We start from the raw sequence: 12,924 nt of genomic DNA on the forward strand, positions 1-12,924 counted from the left end.
TCTGGTTATGAAAGCCACAACCAAGATTCAAAGTGATCGTTAAAGGCGTGGTCAATGAAAATTTCGTCAGTGTTACGTTTGTTTGTCTGTATACATACCATGACAATGCTCACGAAAAAGCAAAAAAATACTACCGCTATGGATATTAAAAATTTTATAGTATTTTTTTTTTCAGCCAAGCAAACAACACCAAACTAGTCAATAAAAACTAATAAGTGATTTTGTTTATTATAATCTAACGAACAACATGAACAGTCGCTTTTCCAAAGGTCTTCAACTCAACGCTCTCTTGTAGACCGTTTGATGAAAAAAAAATGTTCAAAAGCGTTACGAAATCTCACCGAAAGCACCATAGATAAACTGAAAGAGACTGGTTATGCCCAAATGTCCACATTGAATACAAATTTACGCATTCGCACGTCCTGCCGTCTAGACTTTGACAAACGAACCAACTGTATATCATCGGTAAAGCAGAGCGCAGGAAGTTCGAAAACGACAACAACTGAGAAATTGCCAGAAGTGCTAAGTGCAGAGAGTCATGCCACCGTACCATCAGCGACATCTGTTTAAACAATTTAATCACGCCCCTTTTCAATAATGCTTTGAAATATCCTTCAACATCTATACCCATTTCAATATTTTTAACGTTGCAAAACACGCTGAATACCCATCTTGAAGAAGAGGGAAAACAGTTGTCCTCAAATGTAACAGCAAATTAATGAATAAACGACTAATGCGCGGAGGGCGTGATGAAATCGGAACATTACTGTACATATAATATACTCTCTCTCTTCTTGGCGTAACGTCCTCATTGGGACAAAGCCTGCTTCTCAGCTTAGTGTTCTATGAGCACTTCCACAGTTATTAACTGAGAGCTCCCTCTGCCAATGACCATTTTGCATGCGTATATCGTGTGGCAGGCACAAAGATACTCTATGCCCAAGGAAGTCAAGGAAATTTCCTTTACGAAAAGATCCTGGACCGACCGGGAATCGAACCCGTCACCCTCAGCATGGTCATGCTGAATACCCGTGCGTTTACCGCCTTGGCTATATGGGCCCTATATAATATACATAATACATAATAAAAACAGCTTGTTTTACTCACGCAAGGCCATTAACAATAAAATGAGCATCAAACTGCGATTTCCGGCCGAAATAATTTACACTAAAAAAAATATTACTAAATGTGAAAATTGTGAAATGTTTGAATTGTCATAACTTTTTTGTTTATTAGTTTATCATCACCAAATTTTTATGATCACCAAATTTTTATAATACAATGGACCGTTTTCCCTAAAAAAATACGTTGGTAAAAAGATAGGGTTTTGAGATATTTGAGTTTTTGTGACAAAAATGATATTTTTTAATGTGAAAAAAGATTTTTTTTCACAGTGTAAATTTTCATAGGAATCACCATTTAGTTATCTAACTTTGCTGAACAATAAAATTAGCATCAAACTGCGATTTCTGACCGAAATAATTTACACAGAAAAAAATATTTAACAAATGTGAAAATTGTGAAATGTTTGAAATGTTATAACTTTTTTGTTTATGAGTTTACCATCACCAAATTTTTATGGTAGATTGCTTATACAATGGACCGTCTTCCCTAAAAAAATTACGTTGGTAAAAAGATAGGGTTTTGAGATATTTGAATTTTTGTGCCAAAAATTATATTTTTTCATGTTAAAAAAGATTTTTTTTCACAGTGTATATTTTCTTAGGAATCACCATTTAGTTATCTAACTTTGCTGAAAAATTCATAGCAATCGAACGAACCGTTTTGGCTGTGCAGATTTTTGAATATTTTTGAACCATTTTCACATACACCCTGTTGAAAAGTTAGTCGTGATTCAAAATAAAAATTTGATATCGAAAAATAGCTATTTAGATGGAACTGAAAAACTGTGCAATGTTTCAGTTCAATAGAAAATCATGAATTAAAAAATTTCCTTAATTTTGATGCTGTTGCTTGGAATCGCTCTACATTGATAGCAAATTTTTGACTGGAACTGGATGTTATTATGTAAGCTGGCTGGGGGTCTCCAATTAGCCTCGTGGTTAAAGCTATGGATCACCAATCCAGAGACGGCGGGTTCGATTCCCGTTCCGGTCGGGAAAATCTTTTCGACTCCTTGGGCATAGTGTATTTTTGTGCTTGCGTTACAATATACAAATTCGTGCAATGGTAAACAAAGAAAGCCCAACTAATAACTGTGAAAGTGCCTAGAGGAAAACCAAAAAAAAAAAACCTAGAAGAACTCCTAATGATATTCCTGAAGAAATTCAATGGAGGAGCCCTCAGAGAAATCTCTGGAGAAATTCAGCAATCTCTGCAGGAAATGCCCAGAATACAAAGTCGAAGAAGACATTCAACGACTACGCGTTGATTTGGGAATTTCCTATTTAGCGACCAAGCGGACATTCGAACAGAGAAAAGAGAACACGTACGCCTCCTTCGCAAAGAAAGATCAGGAGAAAAAATTGAAGATCTGGCCACAAAGCTAGACAAACTCCAGCAGGATATGACCAGCAAAGACAGCAAGATTGAAGCTCTAATCCAGAAAATTGAAGCCAGGGACCTAGAAATAAAAAAAAAACGCGACGCCAGGATCGATCAACTTGAATCACTCCTACGTCTTGAACCACAAGAAAGGTTATCTACAGCGAAGGAATATGGAACAATCCAAGACCTTCTCCGTAAAGTCAAAGATCTGGAGCAGGACTTAACAAAGAAAAATAAAGAAATCGCTACACTCCGCAAGGTCTATACCCTAGGAATAGTCAACACAGCTTCCCCTATCACAACACGGACAACACCCAAATCGAAGGCAGAAATCGCACCAAAATCCGATAAGAAAGAGACGCGTACGTCGAATGGTGGTTGTTAGAAGAAACAAGCCACCTCGAATCCGGATACTGCAGAGCTCAATACCCCAACAAACTCCGGAATCAAGAAGAAGATACCCACACAGGACAGCCCGAAAACCAAACGTCAAAAGAATGATGAAACTTCGCGTAACTCGGAAACCGACAGTGACGATAACATGCAAATATTCCAAGAAGTAATTGAATGACGACATAATAATCGACGGAATTCCAAAAGCATAAGTAACAGTCCAGTTTTCCCAGCCTGTAAACTGCCCACAGAAATTCTAGATCTAATTAATCTGTGTTCGATCCACCTTATTCGAAGGAGAACGCTTTAGAATACAATACGGCTGGGAAGAAAACAACTAACAGCACTACTTGCTCCAACACTCAACCTCAACAACACGAACAAGACAGAACCTCGAATCAGCACAGTCGATTAGCACACATACAACTAGAACGTACTTCCGATGCCAGCTCTTCCTACAACTGTGATTTGTACCCATCGAAAGAGTTCTTCAATTCCAGTAGAAATAAGGCATAACGCATCCTTGTATGACTAATTTCAAGCTCGTAATAGAGGGATTCCTATCCCACAAGCAAGCTCTTCTTGGCCAACTTGGTGCTACGAATTCAGGGAAAATCGGAGTACCGTAATCCGGGGTATCATTGATCAGCGGGGTAACATTGATCGGCTTGACCCACCTCATGAAATCTTCAAACAAGCATTTTACATTGAATCAGTTTCTACTATGGAATGGTATATCGTAATCTGCTATCATTTAGCTATTAAATAACATGGAATTTATGAAAATTGAATTTCATAAACATTGAATTAAATCGATTTTTCCATAACTGTGTTTCGTAACGCAATGAGATACACTGTCAAACATTCATGCTTGGCGTGAATACTAGATATAATATGAGGTTCGAAATCACTGTATTACTTCAATATGATATCCTAGAGTTGGATTTAATAAACGAAACTTATATGAAAATGCTATTTTTCAGTAAAATTTACGATTTATTAAAAGTCGACTATCAATTCCTCAAGCCATTGCCTACCTTTAGGCGTTATTCGTGGTTTAGAGGATTTTAATCCTAAAATAACTTGAAAAGTACATTATTTGTAAGAATTTTGACAACATATTCGAAATCAGCGACCCCGAATTCAGTAAGTAAGGGTATTTTCAACACAAATGAACATTGATCACTGACATGATCAATGTTACCCCAAATCAACACAATCAAAAATTAGATTTAAAAACCCTTTTAAACATGTTTTTAAGTTTTACAATACTTTTTCGAGTAGCTTAACACAAACTCAGAGGGCCAGTACTTCTTTTAAAAATATAAAACATGTAACATTTGCTTTAACAAGAGAATTATTCAAGAAAGATCGAAAATTCTGATCAATGTTACCCCGGATTACGGTACTTACTCATCGTTCACTGATAGCAGGTTTATGCAAGGGAAACCGAGATCTCCTCCTCAGGACTACGCGGGATACAATGCCAGGGCAGGTGGAAATACTGATCTGTCATTTTCGGATGGAGGGTCGACGCGAGGGAAACCAAGCTCTCCCCCTCAGGACTACGCGGGATACAAGGCCAGGGCAGGACGAAATGCCGATCTGCCGTCGTCGGTTGGAGGATCGATGCGTGACTCTTCCCCACAAGACTACGTGGAATGTAAGACAGGAACGCTTTTGCTCTTCAATGGAACATAAACGGGTTCTACAACACTTGGAGGACCTGGGGATGTTGGTGAGAGACATAAAACCTACGGTGATAGCTTTACAGGAAGTCCGTCGAGCAAATTCAACGGGAACGGGAAGTCGTTGTCTGGTGCGTATAAATGGACGCTGAAAACCAATCAAAACATTTACCACTCGGTGGCCATCGGGATATTAGCCGACATTCCATTCCAGCAAATACAACTGAATACCTCCCTTCCAGTAATCGCAATTCGCATAGATTATACCGATATCCACACAGCGATATTCTGACGGATCAAAGACTTACGAGTCTGTTGGAATCGGAATTTCCGGACAAGATGTCCAAATTCATCAAAGCCTTCCAGAAATCTACTCTATTTTTTCCGCAGAGGCTGTAGCTCTATTTGTTGCTGTTTCACGTCCCTCCGAAACTCCTATCGTCATTCTTACAGACTCCGCGAGTGCTATACTTGCCCCAAGTTCACCTTCCACCCGACACCCTTGGATTCAGGCCATTCAAGCAATCTTGGACCAGAGCAACAGCACCACCTTCGTTTGGGTCCCTGCCCACTGCGGCATTTCTGGAAACGAAGCGGCAGACAAACTTGCCTCACTGGGTAGGTCCAACAGACGACACTTCACCAAGGAAATTCCGGGATCAGATGTGAAAAAATGGATGATTAACACGGTTCGCTACGCCTGGTCACAAGAGTGGCATGGCAGAAGGGACGTCTTCATACGTAAAATTAAAGCAGACGTCGATAGATGGATCGATACAAAGAACTTGAAGGACCAACCGGTCCTTTCACGTCTTCGAACTGGGCATACGAGAATTTCTCACAATATGACCGGTGGTTCGAATTTTCATAAGCACTGTGATTTCTGCAGACTAAGGAACTCTGATGAACATGTTATTTGTGTCTGTCAAACATTTGAAGACCTTCGCAATCATTACGACATCGGATCCATCCACGATGCCCTGAGAAATGATCCGGATAGGGAAGCATCACTGATTCGCTTCCTCAAGGACGCAGTATTGTACATATTTGACAACATCCCGCGACCGGCTTCACGAATCCTAATGGAAATCTGCATCGAGTATATACGATATTCTTCTTCAAATAGCTCAACTATGTAAATTAGGTTTAAATTCATGCATGAATTTAAACCTAATTTACATAGTTGAGCTATTTGAAGAAGAATATCGTATATACTCGATGCAGATAATAATTACTTCCGAATTTCTGGATTTCAGGACACGTTGAGATGCATGTACTTATTCAGATGACTTGACCTTGATTCATTGAGGATTTTAAGTACGTAGTTATGGTCAACAATTTCTAATATTATGGCTTCTCAAGACTAAAACCTTTCAGAATCAATATGGTAATAAACCATGAGTTTCCATTATCTACAGACATCACAGCATGTTCCGCTATCAATGAAGATATTAGACAGCACCATCGGCTAATATTGCTAATCGTATAGTGAATCTGTATCATAAGGGGAAATTGGTATATCACCTATGCTTGAAACATGAGCTCAATGCGGATACTGCGGATATCGACACCTTCAATGCGTGCCCCACTCATCATAATCCATCTCAATTTCTTAATAGCATCCATACTGCATGCTACGTCTTGAGAACTAGCCGCCGTACCGGAAGCATGTCGGTATGTGCAACTACGGCAACCCGGTGTATGTGTGTTCTTTGAAATGGAATGTAAACCCCATTAGAGAGATACGGATCCAGTCGCCCGCATCCGCATTTAGCGTCACCGTTGCCGACCGACGTCGTCGGAGGGCGAAATACATTATCCGTGTTTCAATCAATAACTGAACTCAAAGCACAACTACTTTCGTTTCATACCTAGTCTAGTCATGTCATACGTACCTCGGTAGCCTTGTTTCTCGGCGTTGCCATCCTTGGCCATTTTGCCGGACGGGCAGGCAGCGTGATCTCCGCTGGCAACGCTCTGGTAGAAGTAGTTCTCCTCCGACCACCGGGGAGCCCCGTGTGATCGACATTTGCCCGCAATCTTGTCCCAGGCGCAGTACGGATCCTGCAGCGCCACGCACTCACTGGAAGAAGAGGACGACACAGAACGCAAAAGCAGCACATTAGTTGAAAATATGGGCCGTTTGCCGAGGACTCCCGCTATTTCATCTCTCCATTCGTCACAGCGATGGCACTGTGGGTCATTACTCATTACAGTATGACCCATAAACAAAAAAATGGCCTCGTGTTTGTTACATTTGTGTCTTATTTTAGCTACAATTGAATATGTGTTTGTTTTTTTAACCATATATTTTTCTTATTATTACATTGTTTATTTTTTATTATTTTTCACAAAAGTGTTTGATTTTTAAACATAGTTTTATCGATTTCGATTTTTAAATTTCATTTTTGTTTATTTTAATTTTAATTTCAACAAACTAATGACTTTAGTTTCCAAAATTTTGTCCTACAGTCCGAAGAGGAAAAGCTATGAAAATGAATGAGCGTGGCAAAAGCGAAAACCATAAAATGAAAATTTATTTCTCTCGCATTTTCCCCATTTCCGCTCAATATTGCTACCGTGATGTTGGCTCGACAGGACGGGTGGCCCGTAAATAGCGATGGCAAAGCATCAGCCCAATACCTATGTGAGAAGAAAGGGTTTTCCCATAGTCCTCGTCTTCCTCGACGCCGACGACGCGTTTTAACTTTCAATCACCATAAAGCACCCGTGCAGCAGCAACACACGTCTTGTCGTTTCCTCATTTTTACGTGCCCCCCGTGTTTAATTACCTGCAACTTGTTATCTTTTCACTGCTGCAGCGGTGTAATTTAATCGCTATCACGGTTGTATCGGTGACTATAATTAATTTTCCATCATCATAACTTCCGTCCTTTGGCGTGTCTGTGGATAGTTTTTTTTTCACATTCATCCGTTGCGTTTGGGTCCGATTCCGGTGGTGGAGGTGGCGATGATGGGCGGATCCGTTAAGGCGATAATTAAAAACGATGGAATGAAAAGAGAGAGAGAGAGAGAGAGAGAGAGAGAGAGAAGTGTGTTATTCAAAATTTTTATTATTGTGATTATGTCACAGTTGATTGGATGGCAAAATGCCGATTACATGACAGCCGAGAAATCTGATATATTAGGTACGTATTTAATGTAGATTATGTTTCTATGTTTTTCATTGACAACTATAACTGAAGTCATTATTGGCTATTCATTTAGTATTGTAGGTACGGATTGTGTATAGTTTTTGGTAGAAATGAAACATTGCACAAAAAGGACACAGTTCGAAGATAGGGACTGCCGATATTTAAAATTAGCGTTCGATTCAGTGGTAGACAATGTTTGAGTATGATTTTCCTGTGAAACAAATTAGACTGAAATACAGGGGGTGGCCAAAATGTTGGGAAAGGCAACTTTTTTTCTCTCACAAAAAAAGTTCATCATGCTGTAACTTTTCATAGAGTGCATTAAAAATTCCCAAATTTTGACTGTTTGTCAACCTGTTATAGGTGCATTATAGGTACAAATTTGAGCTCGATTAGTTAATCTTTCGCGAGATTAGAACTGTCATATCTCGAAAACTAGTGAACCGAATCGAATGAAATTTTGAACGTTTATCAACAATATACAGGGGGTGGCCAAAACGGTGAGTCGATAAGGAGAGCGTCCAATATAGCTCTGGTCCTCACAAGTTCCTACCTCATGCTTTCACGGGTCAAGCGATGACAAAGACCGCCAGCTAAGAGTTGTGTGCTTAGCTGGTAGTGCAACCTGGGCACTGTTATCCTTCTGACTTCAGCTAGATTGAGGAGGTACGATCCGAGTGTCTGTTCACCAAGGAGGTGCGGCTCAAACAGCGTCTGTTCTGGCATCCAGCGGCTGAGTAAGAAACGCTGCACCACGCCCAGCTAGATCCAAGGTGGTAGCCCCATCAGCGTGGTCGTCCCAGTGTTGGTTGGGACGTTAAACAGAACTGACACGATGGCCCTCCGGCGAGACAGGAGTGTTGGCGTAGGCCCCATAAACCACCCGTAAAAATCCCCATTGCGAATAACATAGGAGAAAATACGACTCGATACAATCGGCAAAGACCCACGCGACGAAATAAGGACTACACACTCAGTTGAGCTCGGCTAATTTTTATTATTTTGCCGAGATCCGCACAGCCGAACGCTCGGCAATCGCAATTTAACTGAGATATAGCATAGCATAGCCGACCGTACACATCCTGGGGTGGCTGTCGATAGAGACGTTTAATGCGCCAGAAAAGTTGCCTGGGATTTGACAAACCTTTCATTTAACGAACTCTCGACACCTGGCCAGGTCCTTACGATCAGCGGGGATGGGGAGGAAATGTTGATTAGATATCTACTCAGAATATGTCCAAGAACTTGGCCCATTTCATAGATATCTGGAGTTGGAAATTGGATAGGGTTTAATGGGGTGCTTTCCTTGGCGCAAAAGCGTACGAGAAATTGTCATGTTGACACATTTAAAACCAAAAAAAAAAATACTTACAAGTGTGTAATATAAATCAAAGCAAACCAGAAAGATCTCATCGGTTTGTCTGATGATCGTCAAAAAGATGCTGCAACGGCTGCACGTCAATCCTGATCCCCAACAATCCATCGTCAACATCATGACGAGCCAGAGTTTCCGGAATCCACTTGATCTTCCACAATAAATCTTCAATCAATCCTGCAGTCAACTCGCGCACTGTAACTGTAAGCTTCTTGCGTTGTATCCCCAGCTCAACAAAATAGGATTTCTAAACTCGATTTTAATTTCCTGATATATTTTCCTTTAGAGTATCAGCCGAATTGAAGTTTCGTCGTACAAAAATAAAAATTCACGAGAACGAAAAACACGGTGACAGAAAAAATTGAATGCACGTCCGCGCGCAGTGCCTGCTATGATCCATCTCCAATCGCAATTTAACTGAGATATCAGCAAAAACTCAAGTTTATTCTTAGCAGCACCCATGGGTGCCGCTACCATCAAACATTAAACGTCAAGCGTTTAGCCGAGATTTCAGCAAATGAACTTTAACCGAGATCCGCACAGCCGATCTCGGCATTCTGTTTTAAGTGTGTACGATTGGAAACTTGGAACATGGAATTGCAAGTCACTAGGTGTTCGCTACCGACAAGTACGCTCCGGTCGCAAATGTGCCCCACTTTCCCCTATCACGCAAGAGAAGATGGAAAACGTCAAACGCGGGAGCACCATCATCAGCAGCAAGTTGCTCACCCGCCGCCAGCACCACCATCATCGCCACTCATCGATGTAAACACGCGCTCGTGAGTGAACGCGCGCGTTGCCGCCACCGCCACCGTCGGGAACTCAGCGTCATCATTATCATCGCCGTCATCATGCGCAGAGAGCCGACCGCGTGAGTTGCAGTGACACCAGATTTCCGGATTGTTCCAGAAGATTCGATTTTTTGTCATGCAACATTTTTGAGCGCTATATAAGCAGACGCGTTCCAGCGTACTGCGAAACAGTTTTTTCTGACCCGGCAAACGGTCAAGTGTTAAGTGTAGTGCTAAGTTAAGTAAAGTGTACTTACAAGCGTTGGCGTGGCTTGGACAACGCCAAGTGAAGTAAATAAAGTGGTTTAAGTGTAAACCAGTGCGTATTCTTTCTGAGGAAAGAAATTCCCCGTTTGAGGCACTGCGGAGCCCCAAACATTTTGGTCCGTCCGAACCGGATTCAGTGCCTGTGGAGTGGAACCGGCCTACAGTCCCCGGTTCACCATCGACTCTTGCTGGTCATCGAGGCGACCAGTCGAGGAATCCCTGCCGGTCTGTGGACGATCGGCACCAACGGTGTCTTCTTGGCCGCCGGCAAAGACACCATCCCATCGGAGGACTTATACCGATCGACGAGGCGGTCGGTGTCAGCGAGGCCTTCTGCTGATTTGAGGAAAAATCAGTGGAAGCAGGACCCTATCCCTGGAGACCGCCGGTCAACAAGGGATCGGTACAGTGATTAGTTCCCCTGGTCATCGAGGCGACCAGTCTGAGGAATCCCTGCCGGTCTGTGGACGATCGGCACCAACGGTGTCTTCTTTGCCGCCGGCAAAGACACCATCCCATCGGAGGATTTCTACCGATCGACGAGTCGGTCGGTATCAGCGAAGCTTTCTGCTGATCGAGGAGCGATCAGTGGAAACGAGACCCTTCCCCTGAAGGAATTTCTGCCGGTCAGCAAGGAGATCGGCACAAGTGCGACGTTCCCCTGGTCAACAAGGCGACCAGCCGAGGATCCCCGTCGGTCAGAAGAGATCGGCACTGTCGGTGACAACCTGCGAGGACACCGAAGAGGAGAACTTCGACCAAACGTCTGTCGTAACCCCCCACCCAAACGAAGTACGTGTGACAAAGAGAAATGTCGCCTCTGAATCACACACCGAAGTCGGCGAGTAAGCAAAAGGGCAAGAAGGAGGAAGAGATGGATGACGTCAAGACCCTCATCTATCAGCGCGGCCAAATCAAGAGGAAGGTCACAATGATCAACCAAACCCTGGAGGAATCAGAGGACGATCCGACGAAGATTACGCCATCACTGCTGAAGGTCTTCGCGAAGAGGCTGGAGCTGCACTACCAGGAGTACGAAGCAGCTCACCGAGAAGTGCTGGATGCTACACCGCCGTCCAAATTCGAGGAGCAGGGTGAAATGCAGATGGCCTTCGACATGCTGCATATCGAAGCGACGGATCGACTCAAGCGGCTCTCCACGAAGCTGACTGCCGGTGGTGCTTCTGCAATGGCAACCGGCAACCCACAGGTCATCATCCAGCAACAACCGTTGCGAGCTCCGATTCCCAGCTTCGATGGGAAAGTGGAGAATTGGCCGAAGTTCCGAGCAATGTTTGAGGACATCGTCGTGCGCAGCAATGAATCCGACGCCATGAAGCTGCACCATCTGGACAAGGCCCTGATAAGCGAAGCGTCCGGATGGATTACAGCAAAGATGATCCAGGAGAATAACTTCCAGCAGACCTGGAAGCAGCTTCAAGACCAGTTCGAGAATCCTCGTGTGATCGTTGACACCCATCTGGCGGGTCTCTTGGAGCTGAAGCCAATCGCGAAGAGGAACCACAAGGACCTGCTGGAGCTGGTCAAGGCGGTCAACCGGCACATCGGAGGACTAGAGTACCAAGGCGTAAAGGTCGACGCGATGTCTGGTCTCTTGCTGACAAAGATCGTCACGGCCCGACTGGATGACCAGACACTTCAGCTGTGGGAAAGGACCCAGGAGCACGGTAAGCTGCCTGACTTCGACAAGACCATGCAATTCCTGCAGAACGAGTGTCAGGTGTTGGAGCGATTTCAGAACCGTCAACACCAAGCATCTTCAACGAAGGAAGGAAGCTTCAGGCCATCCAACACGAAGTCTACAAGCCAGAAAGTGCACGCTGCAACCCCGACGAGCAAGCCGCAGCGTTGTCTTCTGTGTAACGAGGATCATCGCCACTTCGAGTGCCCTATGTTCAACAAGTGGACAACAACGCAACGTACAGAGAAGGTGAAGGAGTTGAACCTATGCTTCAACTGCCTACGTCCAGGACATCGATCCGCGAAGTGCCCATCTAGAAAAACGTGTGCGGAGTGCCAGCGGAAGCACCACACGGTTTTGCATGAGATCCCGAGGCCATCACCAGAGAAGCTCGCTCAACCGGTACAGCAGGCAAGCACAGCTCCAGTGAACCAACCGGCGTCTCCATCGCAGTTACCTTCTCGATCATCGTCAAACACGGCTGTTCCGAACAACCAACCGTTGGAACAGAAGACGGTGATGCTCATGACAGCTCTGGTGAATTTGCGAGACCTCTGCAACAGGAAGGTACCCTGTCGTGTGCTTCTGGATTCTGGATCGCAGATGAGCTTCATTTCACGGAGTATGGCAGATCGTCTGGCGGTACACCGGGCTCCAACGCTTGTACCAATTACGGGAGTAGGTGCAGCCAGGACTTGCGCTCATGAGAAGTTGACAGTAGCAGTCGAATCCAGGTACACTGACTTCTCAACGATGGTCGAATGCTTGGTGATTCCCAAGGTGACAGGAGCCATCCCCACAACCCAGCTGGATATATCAAGGTGGCCCATTCCAACTTCCGTGTACCTGGCTGATCCCGAGTTCAATACGCCTGGCCAAATCGATATGCTGCTTGGCGTATCCCATTTCCTCCGACTGCTCAAATTGGGAAGAATACAGCTGCGAGAGGACTTGCCTGACCTCCAGGAGACGCAATTTGGATGGGTGGTCGCTGGTGACGTCGAGGAAAAACAGAACGATCAGCAGTGCTACGTATCCACAGCCA

At 43.9% G+C, this 12,924-nt stretch overlaps 1 protein-coding gene across 6 annotated transcripts in view; it reads right to left on the bottom strand.

The window, feature by feature from the left end:
* LOC115258949 (semaphorin-1A) overlaps nt 1-12,924 on the bottom strand; it is a 629,606-nt gene that overhangs the window by 29,458 nt on the left and 587,224 nt on the right. For all 6 annotated transcript variants that reach the window (XM_062851525.1, XM_062851522.1, XM_062851523.1 and 3 more), the window contains exons 13-14: nt 7,382-7,493; nt 6,485-6,672 (exon numbers count right to left, since the gene is read on the bottom strand). In XM_062851525.1, coding sequence (XP_062707509.1) covers nt 6,485-6,672; nt 7,382-7,493 — 300 coding nt within the window. The remainder of the gene's footprint in view (nt 1-6,484; nt 6,673-7,381; nt 7,494-12,924) is intronic.

The sequence above is a fragment of the Aedes albopictus genome, chromosome 2, assembly GCF_035046485.1.
Source record: "Aedes albopictus strain Foshan chromosome 2, AalbF5, whole genome shotgun sequence".
NCBI classification, from domain to species: domain Eukaryota; kingdom Metazoa; phylum Arthropoda; class Insecta; order Diptera; family Culicidae; genus Aedes; species Aedes albopictus.